Source organism: Beta vulgaris, chromosome 5 (genome assembly GCF_026745355.1).
Source record: "Beta vulgaris subsp. vulgaris cultivar EL10 chromosome 5, EL10.2, whole genome shotgun sequence".
Classification (NCBI taxonomy): Eukaryota; Viridiplantae; Streptophyta; class Magnoliopsida; order Caryophyllales; family Amaranthaceae; genus Beta; species Beta vulgaris.
In genome coordinates, this window is record NC_079206.1 from 8,153,800 (window position 1) to 8,166,707 (window position 12,908).

Genomic DNA, 12,908 nt, shown 5'->3' on the forward strand with positions numbered 1-12,908 from the left:
TATACATAAGGCAGGAAAACGCCTTTCAATATTTGAAGGTTTATATTGGGTTCTAAAAGTATTATAGCTTTTTGTGACTTCAGGGTGAAGGATTTCTGTAGAAGAGCCATAGAATTTCCACCAATGTGTAAACCAAGATGGCAATTTTTCTGGCTGTATGGTTTTAGTGTTAAAGTAGATTAACCAAGAATGGGATAATCTATTGTTTTGTATTAGGAAGGTGGAGAACCAAGCCTGTTGGTAATCCCAATAATTAAAGGTTTTACAATGTGGGAAAGTGTTGTTGAAGCTAATAGGGAAGGCTTTGTGTTTTGAAAGGTCTTGATTCCAGTCGTGAGGACTGAGAACCTTTAGGATTTTGATGGTTGAATAAGAAGGCTCAGTATGTTCATTCTTATAGAAAAAGTGCTTGAATTCAGCAGAGTCAGTGGTTTCAAGGATCGTCTGGTAATAATCTGTTGTTTTAGTACGATCCCAGGTTTGTAGAACCAGTTTTTCCCAAAAATCTTTTGAATTGAAACATAAGGATCATCATCATGATACCCATGTTCAATAGTTATAATGTTTTGAGAAGCAGTTTTTACAAAATATTCGGAAGTCTCATTTTTCTTTGGTTGAGCCAACACAACCTGAGAGCTGCCTGTTTTAACAAATTGTTTTTGAGGAAGGGTTTTTTGGGAAGATTCTCCTTCCTCTGGTTTTGAAATAACTGTAATATTTTTACCTGCGTGATTTTTGTCTTCTATGACTGCTTTGTTGGAGTTTTCCTGGCTTTGCTTTGAGCTTTGGAAAGCTTGGAGTATTTGGGGGTGTTTTAGGATAGAAGAAGGGTGCTCAGAGATGGAAAGGAGCCAGTCTTGAACTTCCTGAGTTCTATCAATGGAGGAGGTTTCACTTTCCATATTCTGAACTGCGTCGTACCAGGTTTTTATTGGCTTTTGTGTGGTGCATATGGTTTTCTCAGGAGGAGGTCGGGACTTCTCCTTATCTTTTGTCTTTTTTGGCATTTCTGTAAGAAATTCACGGGTTAAGAAGTCAGGGATAGAATTCTCTTCTCCTTTTATATGCTCAATCTCAAATTCAAAAATGCTTAAAATAGACTGCCATCTGGCAAAAATGTGTTTTGCAGCAATGTTTTGGACATCCTTTTTTAAAACAGCTTTAGCAGCTTGACAATCAACTCGTAAGAGGAATTTTCTATTTAATAAATCAGACTGGAATTTGGTAATACAAAGAACAATTGACAACATTTCTTGTTTTATAGTAGAGTATTTTTTCTGGGTATCATTCCAGTGCCCTGAGGTAAACCTGATAATGTATTCTTTTCCATTGTCGACTTGTTTTAAGATACCTCCGTAACCTTTGTCACTGGCATCTGTTTCAACAATTTTAGATAGGTTAGGGTTTGCTAAACTAAGGCATGGAATTTCTAAAACACGGGTTTTTATTGTTTTAACAGCCTGGGTATGGACATCAGACCAAGGTTGTGGGTTTTTTCTTTAATCTATCATGGAGAGGCTTGGCAATTCTACAAAGATTTGGATAAAAGTCTAAGACATAATTTAAGCTACCAAGAAATCTCTGTAGCTGTGTTTTGTCTAGGATTTTATCAGGAAATTTGCTGGTGAATTGGAGAGATCTATCAATAGGGGTAATAGTTCCACAAGACACCAAGTGACCAAGGAATCTAATTTTTGTTTGAAATAAGGAAATCTTTTTTGCTGAAACGACGAGACCATTTTTTTTTATTAGATAGAAAAAGGTCTTTAGATTTTTGAAATGCTGGTCAATCGTGCTTGAGTAAACTAGCACATCATCAATGTAAACTATGCAAAATTCTGAATAGGGGTTAAAGATATCGTTCATTATCCGTTGATATTCAGAAGGAGCATTTTTAAGGCCAAAAGGCATTACATTCCATTCATATTGGCCAAAAGGAACAGTAAATGCGGTTTTATAACGGTGTTGTGGTTTGATCTGTATCTGCCAGAATCCAGATTTCATATCAAATTTTGAAAAGATGAAAGCATGGTGTAACTTCTGCATCAAGTCTTTTTTATTGGGTATAGGATAACGAATCCATCTAAGGGCGTCGTTAAGAGGTTTATAATTTATAACTAATCTGGGTGTGCCACGTTCAATTTCTGAAGCTTTGTTAACGTAAAACGCTGCACAATCCAAGGGGAGCGGGATTTTGAAATTAAGCCTTTACTTTCGAGAAATATAATCTCTGACAATGACGTTCTAAATCGGCATTCATCTGGGTTGGCCGGGCCTTGGTAGGGATATTCTTCTCATCATAATCTGGTTCATAAGGTAAGTCGACCATGTGTTGCTTTCTATCCCAGAAGGCATTTGGAAGATCAGAGCAATTCTGTTCAAGGAGACTTTGGAAGTCAGCTATTTGGGTTTTTAGAGCACTACTTTGTAACTGATCTTCGATCTTTTGTAAATGGATTTTTTGTTTTAGATCTGCACATCACTTTGCTTTCGGTTGATAAGAGAATTTATCTCACTATTGTAAATAGAACTTGCTTTTATAATGTTGAGATTCCTAGTTTTTGGTTTTTCTAGGAAAAGGAATTCTAGTTTCTTATTTTTGGTTTTGAAGGATATCCTATCATAGCTAACATTGTAAGGGGTTATTATATTTATGAAAGGTGTTCCCAAAATTACAGAATGGTGTATATTGGTAACAAGGACAAACTGGCTTTTTAGTGAAAGACCTTGATTAAGAATGCTGGCTTCAGTTTTTCCTTCTATTTGCATCTTGGTGTTATTAGCCGAGCTAAGTCTTTCAGAAGTTTTTTGATGAAAACGTCTCGGGACAAGACTAGATTTAATACAATTTAAATCTGCCCGGTATCGAATAAAGCTATGGTATTATATTGAAATCACTAGAAAATTCAAGTGTAACCTTTATATAATATTTTCTAGAACTGATCTCTTTTAAAACAAAGAGGAAATCCTCTGGGACTTTTGGGCTATTTTCTTCACCTGGGTCGGTGTCAGGATCACTCTCGTTAGGGGTGTCTGTAGTAATATGAGAGGTTAGAAGTTGAATTATGGCAGAGTCATGCTGTTGTTTTGTTTTAAGATCTCTTATGTCAGCTTTAATGGTTTTAACTTCGGCCTGAAGATCCTGTATGGTTCTTTCTGGCTTCTTTCTAGAACTCCTCTTTTCTAAAATAGAGGTGAGGTTGTATGGTTCAGTGCTGGGGGAGGGGGGTTGAGATCTTTTTCTTTAGGTTTTCTTCAAGGGATTCACGAAGGCGCTCAAGGTATTGTTTTTGTAAATCAGGGTTGCTAATATCCTGGATAACATATAGGATAAGGCTTTGTTCTTTGGTTAGAACGTTTAGGGTATAAGGTTCATATTCTTTCGAAGATGAGGATTCAATTTCATCCTGAGGTCCATGACTCTCAGCAGAATTATAAGATTCAGTCTCTTCATCAGAAGATTCTATTAGAAGAGCTGAAATTCTTCCTAGAGTCTCATCATCTAGGTCAAGATTTTGGATCTTGTTAGAAACTCTACAATATCTGGCAGTATGACCCTTTTTACCACATTTGAAACAAGTTATATTTTTAAAGTCAGGTTTTGGGTGGTTTGTTGGTGTTTCTTATGGGTCTTCCATTTTCGTTGCTCAAAGGGTTTTTTATGGAAGACTTTCTCAGTCTTTTTATAAAACCTTCGGGTTCTATAGGGTTTTTGGTAAGTGGTTGGTTTACTACAACTTCCTTTGCAAGTTTTTGCTTGGGGGAAGGAGTTATCAAACTGTTGGCAGAAGGATCCTAACTCCTTTTTAGTTTCTTTTAACTCCTTCTTAAGATGTTTTTGAAGCTTCAAATCCTGACATATTTGAAGGCCTTGTTTAGAGGTTAGGCTAACTAATTCACCGTAGGTTAGTCTATCATAAGGGATGATATGTTCCCCAAAGTCTTCCCGGATTCTGTTTCTGACTTTTTCTCCTAGGATGGTTGGGAGTCCTGCTAGGAATTTTTCTTTCCAAAAGGGTTGGTTAGATACTTCTCTAAGCATAACCCTAGTGAGAAAAGTATTCTTATACCATTGAAAATCACTAAGTTTTTTGCATCTAAGATTAGATAAAAGATCTGCGTTTTTATCTCTTAGATGGGAGGAATCTCCAATGAAATGTAGAGATAAGGTAAAGATTAGGGTCGAGACAGAATCTTGGGTTGGTTCACCATTCTGGTTGAGAATGGGAACCCCATCTTCTGTTGTTTGGATAGCATTTAAAATGTCCAGTTGCTGTTGTTTGGTGAGATAGAAATCCCACCATCCCTTTAACTGGCCAGAGAAGCCTGCAATTTCAAAGTTCTGCAACCGTTTTATCTGACGTACCCGATTGGGTTTTATAAGCATTTGAAGCCATGGTCATTGTTGTAAAAGGTTTAAAATCTGGTGTTCACTCATGCCATCTATGTTCCATTCATAAATGGAAGATGCTTATATTTTGGTTGAACAATTGTGTTAGGCTGACTTCCAACCTGGAATTCACTAGATCTTATAGGAATAACATCAAGAGGACCAGAATTTTGCCAAGAGAGCTTAGCTATTTCAGGTGTTTTGTCATGGATGGAGGTAGTCTCGGTATCGGTGTCTTCACCTAAGTTTAGGACACTGATAGTGTTATTCTGGACTGTTTCTTCCCTAACAACTCGTGAGGTAGAAGGTTCCACCCTGCTAAGTTGGTCTTTGATAGCTTGAAGAAATTCGGTTTTTGAAGTCATGACCTCGTTTTGTGCCTTTTGGAAATCTGAAAGGTTTAAAAATCGATTTCGGAGGATCTTATCTACAGGGGTTGAGACCGAGTTTGTATCAGTTTTAAGGTTATGTTTCTCAATTCTGGAAAGTTGCTTTCCTAACGTGTTAAGGGTAATGTTGGTGAAGTTGTTTTGTAGGACAATATTTTTGAGGTTTGTGGTATCTTCTTCTTGAGGTATCTTTAGATACTACAAATTTGTCCAAATACTCTCGAAACACTCTATTCATGAGGTCCATAAACATCGCCGGTGCATTGGTTAAACCAAATGGCATCACGGTGAACTCATAGTGACCGTACCTCGTCCTAAAGGCAGTCTTTGGTATGTCCTTCTCCCCAATCTGCAATTGGTGATACCCTGACCTCAAGTCTATCTTTGAAAATATTCCAGCTCCTCTTAATTGATCGAATAGGTCGTCAATCCTCGGTAACGGATACTTATTCTTAATAGTCACCTTATTGAGATCTCTATAATCGATACATAGCCTCAAGCTCCCATCCTTCTTCTTTACGAATAAAACAGGCGCTCCCATGGGGAATAACTAGGTCTAATGTACCCTTTCTCGAGTAATTCCTCTAGTTGCTTGTTGAGCTCCTTCATCTCTGCTGGAGCCATTCTATAGGGTGCTTTTGATATAGGGGCAGTTCCAGGAACTAAGTCTATGGTGAATTCTAACTCCCTCTGAGGTGGCATTCCCGGTATATCTTCCGAAAATACGTCTGGAAACTCATTCACCACTTTCACATGTTCTATCTTAAGCTTCTCTTCTTCCAACCTCTGCACATTACACAAGAATAACGGAGCTCCCTTCTGCACTTGCTTTACCAAACTTAGGGCTGAAATGATCTTAATTCTACCTTCTTGTGGTTTAGTCTTGAAAGTCACCTTTTTCCCATTCTTATTCCTCAATCTCACTTTTTGTTCTCCACAAAGAATCTCGGCTTTATACTCCTTAAGCCAATCCATCCCTAAAATAATCTCCAAGTCTTCCAATGGAAACTCTATGAGGTTGGTTTCAAAGTCTACATCCCCAATTCTCACAAGGACGTTTTCATATACTCTTGAGCAAGTTACTACCTCCCCAGATGGTAACATAATAGGAATTTCAACATCTCTAGGGTTTCCTAAGCCATATTTTGAAGCAACTAACTTTGAAACAAACGAACGTTCGGCTCCTGAATCAAATAAAGCTTTAACAAAAGTGGAATTAATAGAAACATTACCCGTAACTACGTCCTTGGACGTCTCAGCTTCCCTAGCACTTATGACATTCAACCTTGCCACTGCAGGCACACTAGGACCAGCTCCACTCAAAACGGTCTTGTTGTTCCCATTTTGCCTGTTCCCACCTTGATAGTTGTTGCCTCCTGACTGGTTTCGATTACCCTGACCAAATTGGTTTCCGCTCTTGCCCTTGTCAGTCTTCAACTCAGGGTTCTTGGAGAAGCACTCATACTCTCGATGACCCAATTTGTGGCAGTAGTTACACTCCACCAGCTTTCCTTCACAATCCTTTCCAGGATGATTGTAGGGGCACCTCCTTGCAGAATAACACGCGTTCGTCTCCTTTCTTTCTCTTATTAGAACCATTTCCACCCTTCTGTGGTTGATATTGGCCTCCATTCCTTTGGCCACTAGATTGTCCTCCTTGTGAAAGTTATTTTGAGGCTTGAACTTCTTGTCGTTCCTCTGGAAATTCTGACTAGGATTCTCCTTCCTCTTGTTGTTGAGCTCTCAACTCCAGCTTGTTTCAAATAGGAACCTAAATGAGCAGCTCTATCATACACTTCCTCTAAGGTCCTGAAAGTTGAACCTCCTAGCCCAAGCTTCACCTCAAGACTAAGTCCAGTCTCGAACCTAATTGCCTTTCTTTCCTCAGTAGGTACTAACTCTGGAGCAAACTTCATCAATCCTACAAACTTCTCATAGTACTGCTCCACAGTCATGTCACCTTGCTTCAACTCATCAAACTCAGTGGCCTTTTGCCTCCTCAAGAAATTGGGATAAAATTTCTCCTTCATAACCTACTCCAAAGCCTTCCAATCAAAGTCAGGCCGCCATTAACGTCTCCTTATGCTGCGACCACCAAAAGTCAGCTTCCTCCTTGAGGTAATATGCAGCTATAGCTACTTTCCTATTATCTGGACATTGGATAGCATCGAATAGCTTCTCGAAATCCCTAACCCAGTTCTCAAGCTTAACAGGATCACCCTTCCCATCATAAGAAGGGGTTTACTATCACTAACCCTCTTAAACCAATCAACAGACTTCTTCTTCGAAGGACCTCTTCTAGCTAAATTCGTAGTCACTCGGACTAAATTCCTCAGCTGAGCATCAATTCTAGCGTTTCTATCGGCCATTGATCTGCCAAAAAAAAAAAATTTGACTCAAAAATCGCTTATTGACCCTCAATATAGGTCAAAAATACTAAGCAAATGCCACGCTGACATTTAATTCGCAATCTCCTTTCTAAGGAACTTTTATACTAACTCTCTTACTAGAGTAGTAGATTAGAGCAAAACTAGCACTTTCTCGTAGTCATACTACACCTTTAAGTCCAAACTGGACTCCATGCAAGTAGAAAATACCAATCACGTTGCAATCAAACACTTAGTCACATAAAACACATCAAAAGTGCTACTAGAATTAGAGCACTTACTAATCTAAGACACATAAAGACTTAGTGACTAATGCGACGCAATGTACATATGTCTAAGACACATAAAGACTTAGTGATAATGCGACGCAATGTACATATGCATATGCAATTCCCTTCCCTTTTTGCTATTCGACTTTGAAATACTTTTAAGTTCGAAAACTTTTTGTAAGATAAGGTAATATAAACCTTGGAGCTCTGGTAACCACTTTGTAACACCCCCACGACTCCTCCTTTTATAAACTAGGAGAAATTGCGGGAGTTGTTATGCCACGCATGATAATACGTAAGGCTAATCAGATAATACAGCGGAAGTCTTTTAAAATAAACTGAAAATACTTTAATACAATAGAAATAAGAAAGCATGTAAATGAATTACAAACTCCGAGACTATCCCATACTAGTCCCATTTCAAAAGTCAAACCTTGACCCCATTGGTCAAGTAAAGTCAAATATAAAATTCAAGATAACTTAAATAAGAAAGTACTCGTGTACTAAAACTCCCATCCGGATGCTTATGATTTCCATGCACATCAAGAACTTGTACCTGCAACTTCTTCTCTAAACTCTGCTCACCAAATGGATCATCACAGGGTTGTTGAGGAAAAACAACAACCAAAAGAAACAAGAAACACATACATCAGCAACGCTGAGTACATAACACAACAACTAATGCGAATAATAATGCATGCAATCCTCAATCACTTCGGCTTGCTCTTCTTACGACTCTACATGCGACAAGCATATAACTGAACTTACTAAATACTTTCTTTTTTATTATTTGGCAATGAACGGGCACCGTCCTCCTCTTGGAGTCATACGGGCTACTATTATTGTGTAAGAGATCCCACACTTTTACTAAAGTTCCATGAACTTTAAATAACTTGACTCGAGAAATTTAAGCTTGTTAGTAATGAACGAGGGTGAGAGTGAGCCTCTAGACTCAACATCTCAGAGATAAAGAATACGAGTGACACCTAGTCCACTCAAAGATCTTGATAATTGGAATTCCATAAACTTGCTTGATAAAATAAAAGCATTAACATCGTCATGCTAAGCTATATGCAGGAGTATAGTTTCACACTAACTCCCCCTTATGTTCAATACTCATGGGGGATCCATCCCAAGAGTTTTATTGCCAAAGCCCATTATGTGAGACACAATCACAATAATACATCTAGCAAATAAATTAATTTCTTATCTTTCTTTAACAAGTGAATGCAACAAACACCATAATTAACTCAATTCTAAATTCTTTGAGACCTTGCTCATCTTATTACTTTTAATGACTCCATGAGTCCTTTTTCTTACTTTCTTAAGGATCCATGATCCAATCAATTGAGTCTTGCTCAATGATTAAACTACTTGTGAGTCCTTGCTCAATAACTTTAACTTTGAGACCTTGCTCAATAACTTGAAACTTGTGAGACCTTGCTCAAACAATATAATTCTATGAGACCTTGCTCAATAATATATATAACTTCTAATGAGACCATGCTCAATAAATATATAACTTCTAATGAGACCATGCTCAATAAAATATATAACTCTAATGAGACCATGCTCAATAAATATATAACCTCAATGAGACCATGCTAATAAATATTCATAGGCAAGCCATAACTTCAAGAGTAACTTTAATAACTTTAATCATGCTCAAAAGCAATAATCATCAATCACATGCTTTTCAAATATAGGAATAACTCAAAAGTTCCATTCCTAATCTCCTTTCTAAGTTCTCAACATATACTCAAACAATTTCAAGGCATAAGCCTCTCCTTACTCCTCATGCTCAATAAATAATATAATCCTTTGAAACTACTAAAGTCAAGGTCAAAGTGTATGTACCTTGATTACACAAAATCAACAGTCAAAAGTTTGACTGGCTTTAATTATTCTTGAAACCTACCAACAATAAAGTACTATCAATTAGTACTTCCAACAACAATTCAAAGCTACTAATAAAAAAATCAGCATTTTAAATAAATAAATAAAGCTGATTTTATTTTAAAAAGCTTTAAAAACTATTTTTCATAACTTGAAAACCTTTACTAGTAGGCAAAACCCACTACAAACTAATACTTAAAACTCTTTAAAATTAATTATTTATTAATTTAATTACTGCTGTAAATTTAAATTAAAATAATAACAGATTTTTTTTTTTTTTTTTTTTTACAAGTGGTTCGAAAACCACAAATCTGAAAAACCACAACCACGGCGCCACCACGAGCACCCACCACACCACCAGCTGCGCGCAGTGGCAGCGGCGCCGTGCCCAGTCGGTTGCCACCACTGCTGTCCGACAGGTCTGTCGGACCTGTCGATCTCGCCGGCGAACCACCCTTGTGGTGGCCGGAAATCGTGAACAAAGAGGAGAGAGAAAATAAGGAAGAAAAACCCCAAAAATTCAGAAAAAATCATTACCTCTTTGCTTCCCTTTGATAATTGCAAGATCTTCCTATAAATTTCAAAAACAAAACTAGATTAGAAGCTAGAATTATTGAAGAGGATTACTTGAAAAACTTACTTGAGGAAGAACAAAGGTTTGAGAGGAAAAACCCACTTACTCCTTTTTGAAAAATGGTGGCTAGTGAAGAGATGGAAAAGATGGAAACTTTAGGTTTCCCTTTTTATAGTGGTAGTCAATTTGGGTAAAAGACCAAAATGCCCTTACTCATCAAATTGCCAAAATCATTTGATGATAAATTTCCAAAATAATCTTCCTACTAATATTAATAAAATACTTCTTGAAAATACTAAAATACTTCTTTGTGGAAATACTCAAATACTATTTTGGTAAAATGACCAAAATACCCTTCTGCTCTTAAATACTGAAATTAAATAGCTTTAATAATTAAAATGATTAAAACTATTTAATTAAATATCTTAAAAATATGGGGGATTACAGTCTACCCCCTTAAAAGAAGTTTCGTCCCGAAACTTAAACAAAACCCTCCTCTCTTAATAACTTTCAACTTTGAAATTTGATTAGCATTACGCCATAATATAGTTCTTTCTTAAGAAGTAGCCAAATAATACGCTACTAAGTAAAACAAGTAGCCAAATAATACGCTACTGAGTAAAACAAGTAGCCAAATAATACGCTACTGAATAAAAAACTACTTTTGCCTTGAATTTCAAACTATGAAATGCTTACTTTGCTTGAAAAGTTTTCCTTGAAAACTCTAAAAATAGTGCACAAATGCAACAAATTCTTACTAATTTCTAGCAAAATGCGCGCACGCACTCTACCCCCCTTAAAGGAGTTACGTCCCGGAACTCAACTCACCTAGTCGAAGAGCTCAGGATACTTCTTTCTCATCTCGTCTTCAGCCTCCCAGGTAGCCTCTTCGGTACGCTGGTTAGACCACAAAACCTTGAGTATCTTTATATCTTTATTTCTTGTACTCCTCACCTTAGAGTCCAAGATCTTTACTGGTCTCTCTTCAAAAGAAAGCGTCTCATCCACTTCTATAATCTCGGGATCTAATACGTGAGACTTATCGGGCACATATCTCTTTAGTTGGGATACATGGAACACATTATGCACCTTTCCCAAGTTATTTGGCAAATCTAAACGATAAGCCAATCTTCCAATTCTTTCAATGATGTCATAGGACCTATAAACTTCGGGCTAAGCTTTCCTTTTTGCCCAAAACGCATCACCCCTTTCATAGGTGACACCTTTAGTAAGACTTTCTCGCCTACTTGATATTCGCTATCTCTTCTATTCTGATCTGCATAGGCCTTTTGACGATCCTGGGCCGCCCTCATCTTCTCACGAATATATCTCACTTGATTTACGGTATCTTCAATCATTTGCGGTCCCAAAGTAACCGTCTCGCTAATATCGTTCCAGCACAATGGACTGCGACATTTTCGACCGTATAGAGCTTCAAAAGGAGCCATCTTAATGCTAGAATGGTAGCTATTATTGTATGAGAATTCTATTAAAGCCAACATCTCATCCCAAGTCTTAGGGTAATCTAAGGCACACGCCCTCAACATATCCTCGAGAGTCTGAATGGTTCTTTCCGATTGACCATCAGTTGCTGGATGAAAAGCTGTACTCTTAAGCACATCGGTCCCAAAAGCTTTCTGTAATGCCTCCCAAAAATGAGATAAGAATCTTGAATCTCTATCAGACACAATAGTGGAAGGAACTCCATGATGCCTCACCACTTGGTCCACATATACTTTACCACACTGTTCCATCGACCAATTGTCCTTCATTGGAACAAATTTTGCTACCTTAGTTAGTCTATCTACATCACCCACACTTTGGTGAATCCTTTCGCTGTCTTAGGAAGACCTACAACGAAATCCATTGCTATGTCATCCCATTTCCACTCAGGCACTGGTAACGGTTGAATCGTCCCTTGAGGTCTCTTGTGTTCGCTCTTCACCTTCTGACAAGTCAAACACCTAGCAACAAATTCAGCTACTTCTCTTTTCATATTGTTCCACCAGAACATTAGCTTCAAGTCCTTATATAATTTATCCCCTCCAGGGTGGATAGAATAAGTCGTGTTGTGCCCTTCTTTCATCACTTTTTCTTTCAACTCGGTGCAACTTGACGGTATGCACCATCTTCCATTGAATCGGACACTTCCATCATCATGGATACTAAACTCCTTTGTCTTTTTCTCTCTGATCAGCTTCTTTATCTTCTCCATTTCCTCATTCCCTTCTTGAGCCTTTAAAATTTCTTCATTCAATTCTGACTGGATTGAAATGGCATTTAAGCATGCTTCCACTCCACTACTCCAACAACTTCAATGTTGAGCTTCCTAAACTCGTCACACAACTCTCTCTGGAAGTACCAAAGTACTTAAACTATGGCTAGACTTACGACTTAACGCGTCGGCAACGACGTTTGCCTTTCCTTCATGGTATAAGATCTCAATGTCATAGTCATTCACCAACTCTAACCATCTTCTCTGTCTCATATTCAAATCCTTTTGAGTATACAAATACTTCAGACTCTTGTGATCTGTATACAACTTCACCTTCACTCCATATAAGTAGTGTCGCCAAATCTTCAAAGCAAACACTATTGCGGCTAATTCTAGATCATGGGTTGGGTAATTCACTTCGTACGGTTTCAATTGCCTAGAAGCGTAGGCTATAACCTTTCGATTTTGCATCAAACACACCCTAAACCATTTTTCGAAGCGTCACTATATACCTCCAACTCAGCATTTCCTCTGGTAACGTCAAAATCGGAGCTGTAGTCAACAACTCCTTAAGCTTCTTAAAGGCTTTCTACACTCCTCGGTCCATATGAACTTCGTATCCTTCTTCATAAGACTAGTCATTGGTTTAGCTACCCTCGAAAATCCTTCACAAAACGTCTATAGTAGCCAGCTAGACCCAAGAAACTCCTTATATCAGTAACATTCCTAGGTTTAGGCCATTCGCTCACTGCGGTTATCTTCGACGGATCTACGGAAATTCCCTTCTT

At 37.8% G+C, this 12,908-nt stretch overlaps 1 protein-coding gene and 1 long non-coding RNA gene across 2 annotated transcripts; both read right to left on the reverse strand.

Moving 5' to 3' along the window:
- Positions 1–5,295: 5,295 nt before the first annotated feature.
- LOC125497937 (uncharacterized) lies at positions 5,296–6,411 on the reverse strand. The gene has a single exon (XM_048645656.2). It carries the CDS (start codon positions 6,409–6,411, stop codon positions 5,296–5,298), a length of 1,116 nt encoding a protein of 371 aa, XP_048501613.2.
- Positions 6,412–7,769: 1,358 nt separating this feature from the next.
- Positions 7,770–11,051, reverse strand: LOC130591556 (uncharacterized). The gene is made up of 4 exons (XR_008969329.1): positions 10,602–11,051; positions 9,869–9,902; positions 9,293–9,349; positions 7,770–8,012 (listed from the first exon to the last, which is right to left on the reverse strand). It is a non-coding gene; the product is annotated as an uncharacterized LOC130591556 (long non-coding RNA).
- Between the last annotated feature and the right edge of the window lie 1,857 nt (positions 11,052–12,908).

Coding starts and splice junctions, on each gene's coding strand:
- LOC125497937 (XM_048645656.2), bottom strand. CDS start 6,411: ATGGAGGCCAATATCAACCACAGAAGGGTGGAAATGGTTCTAATAAGA.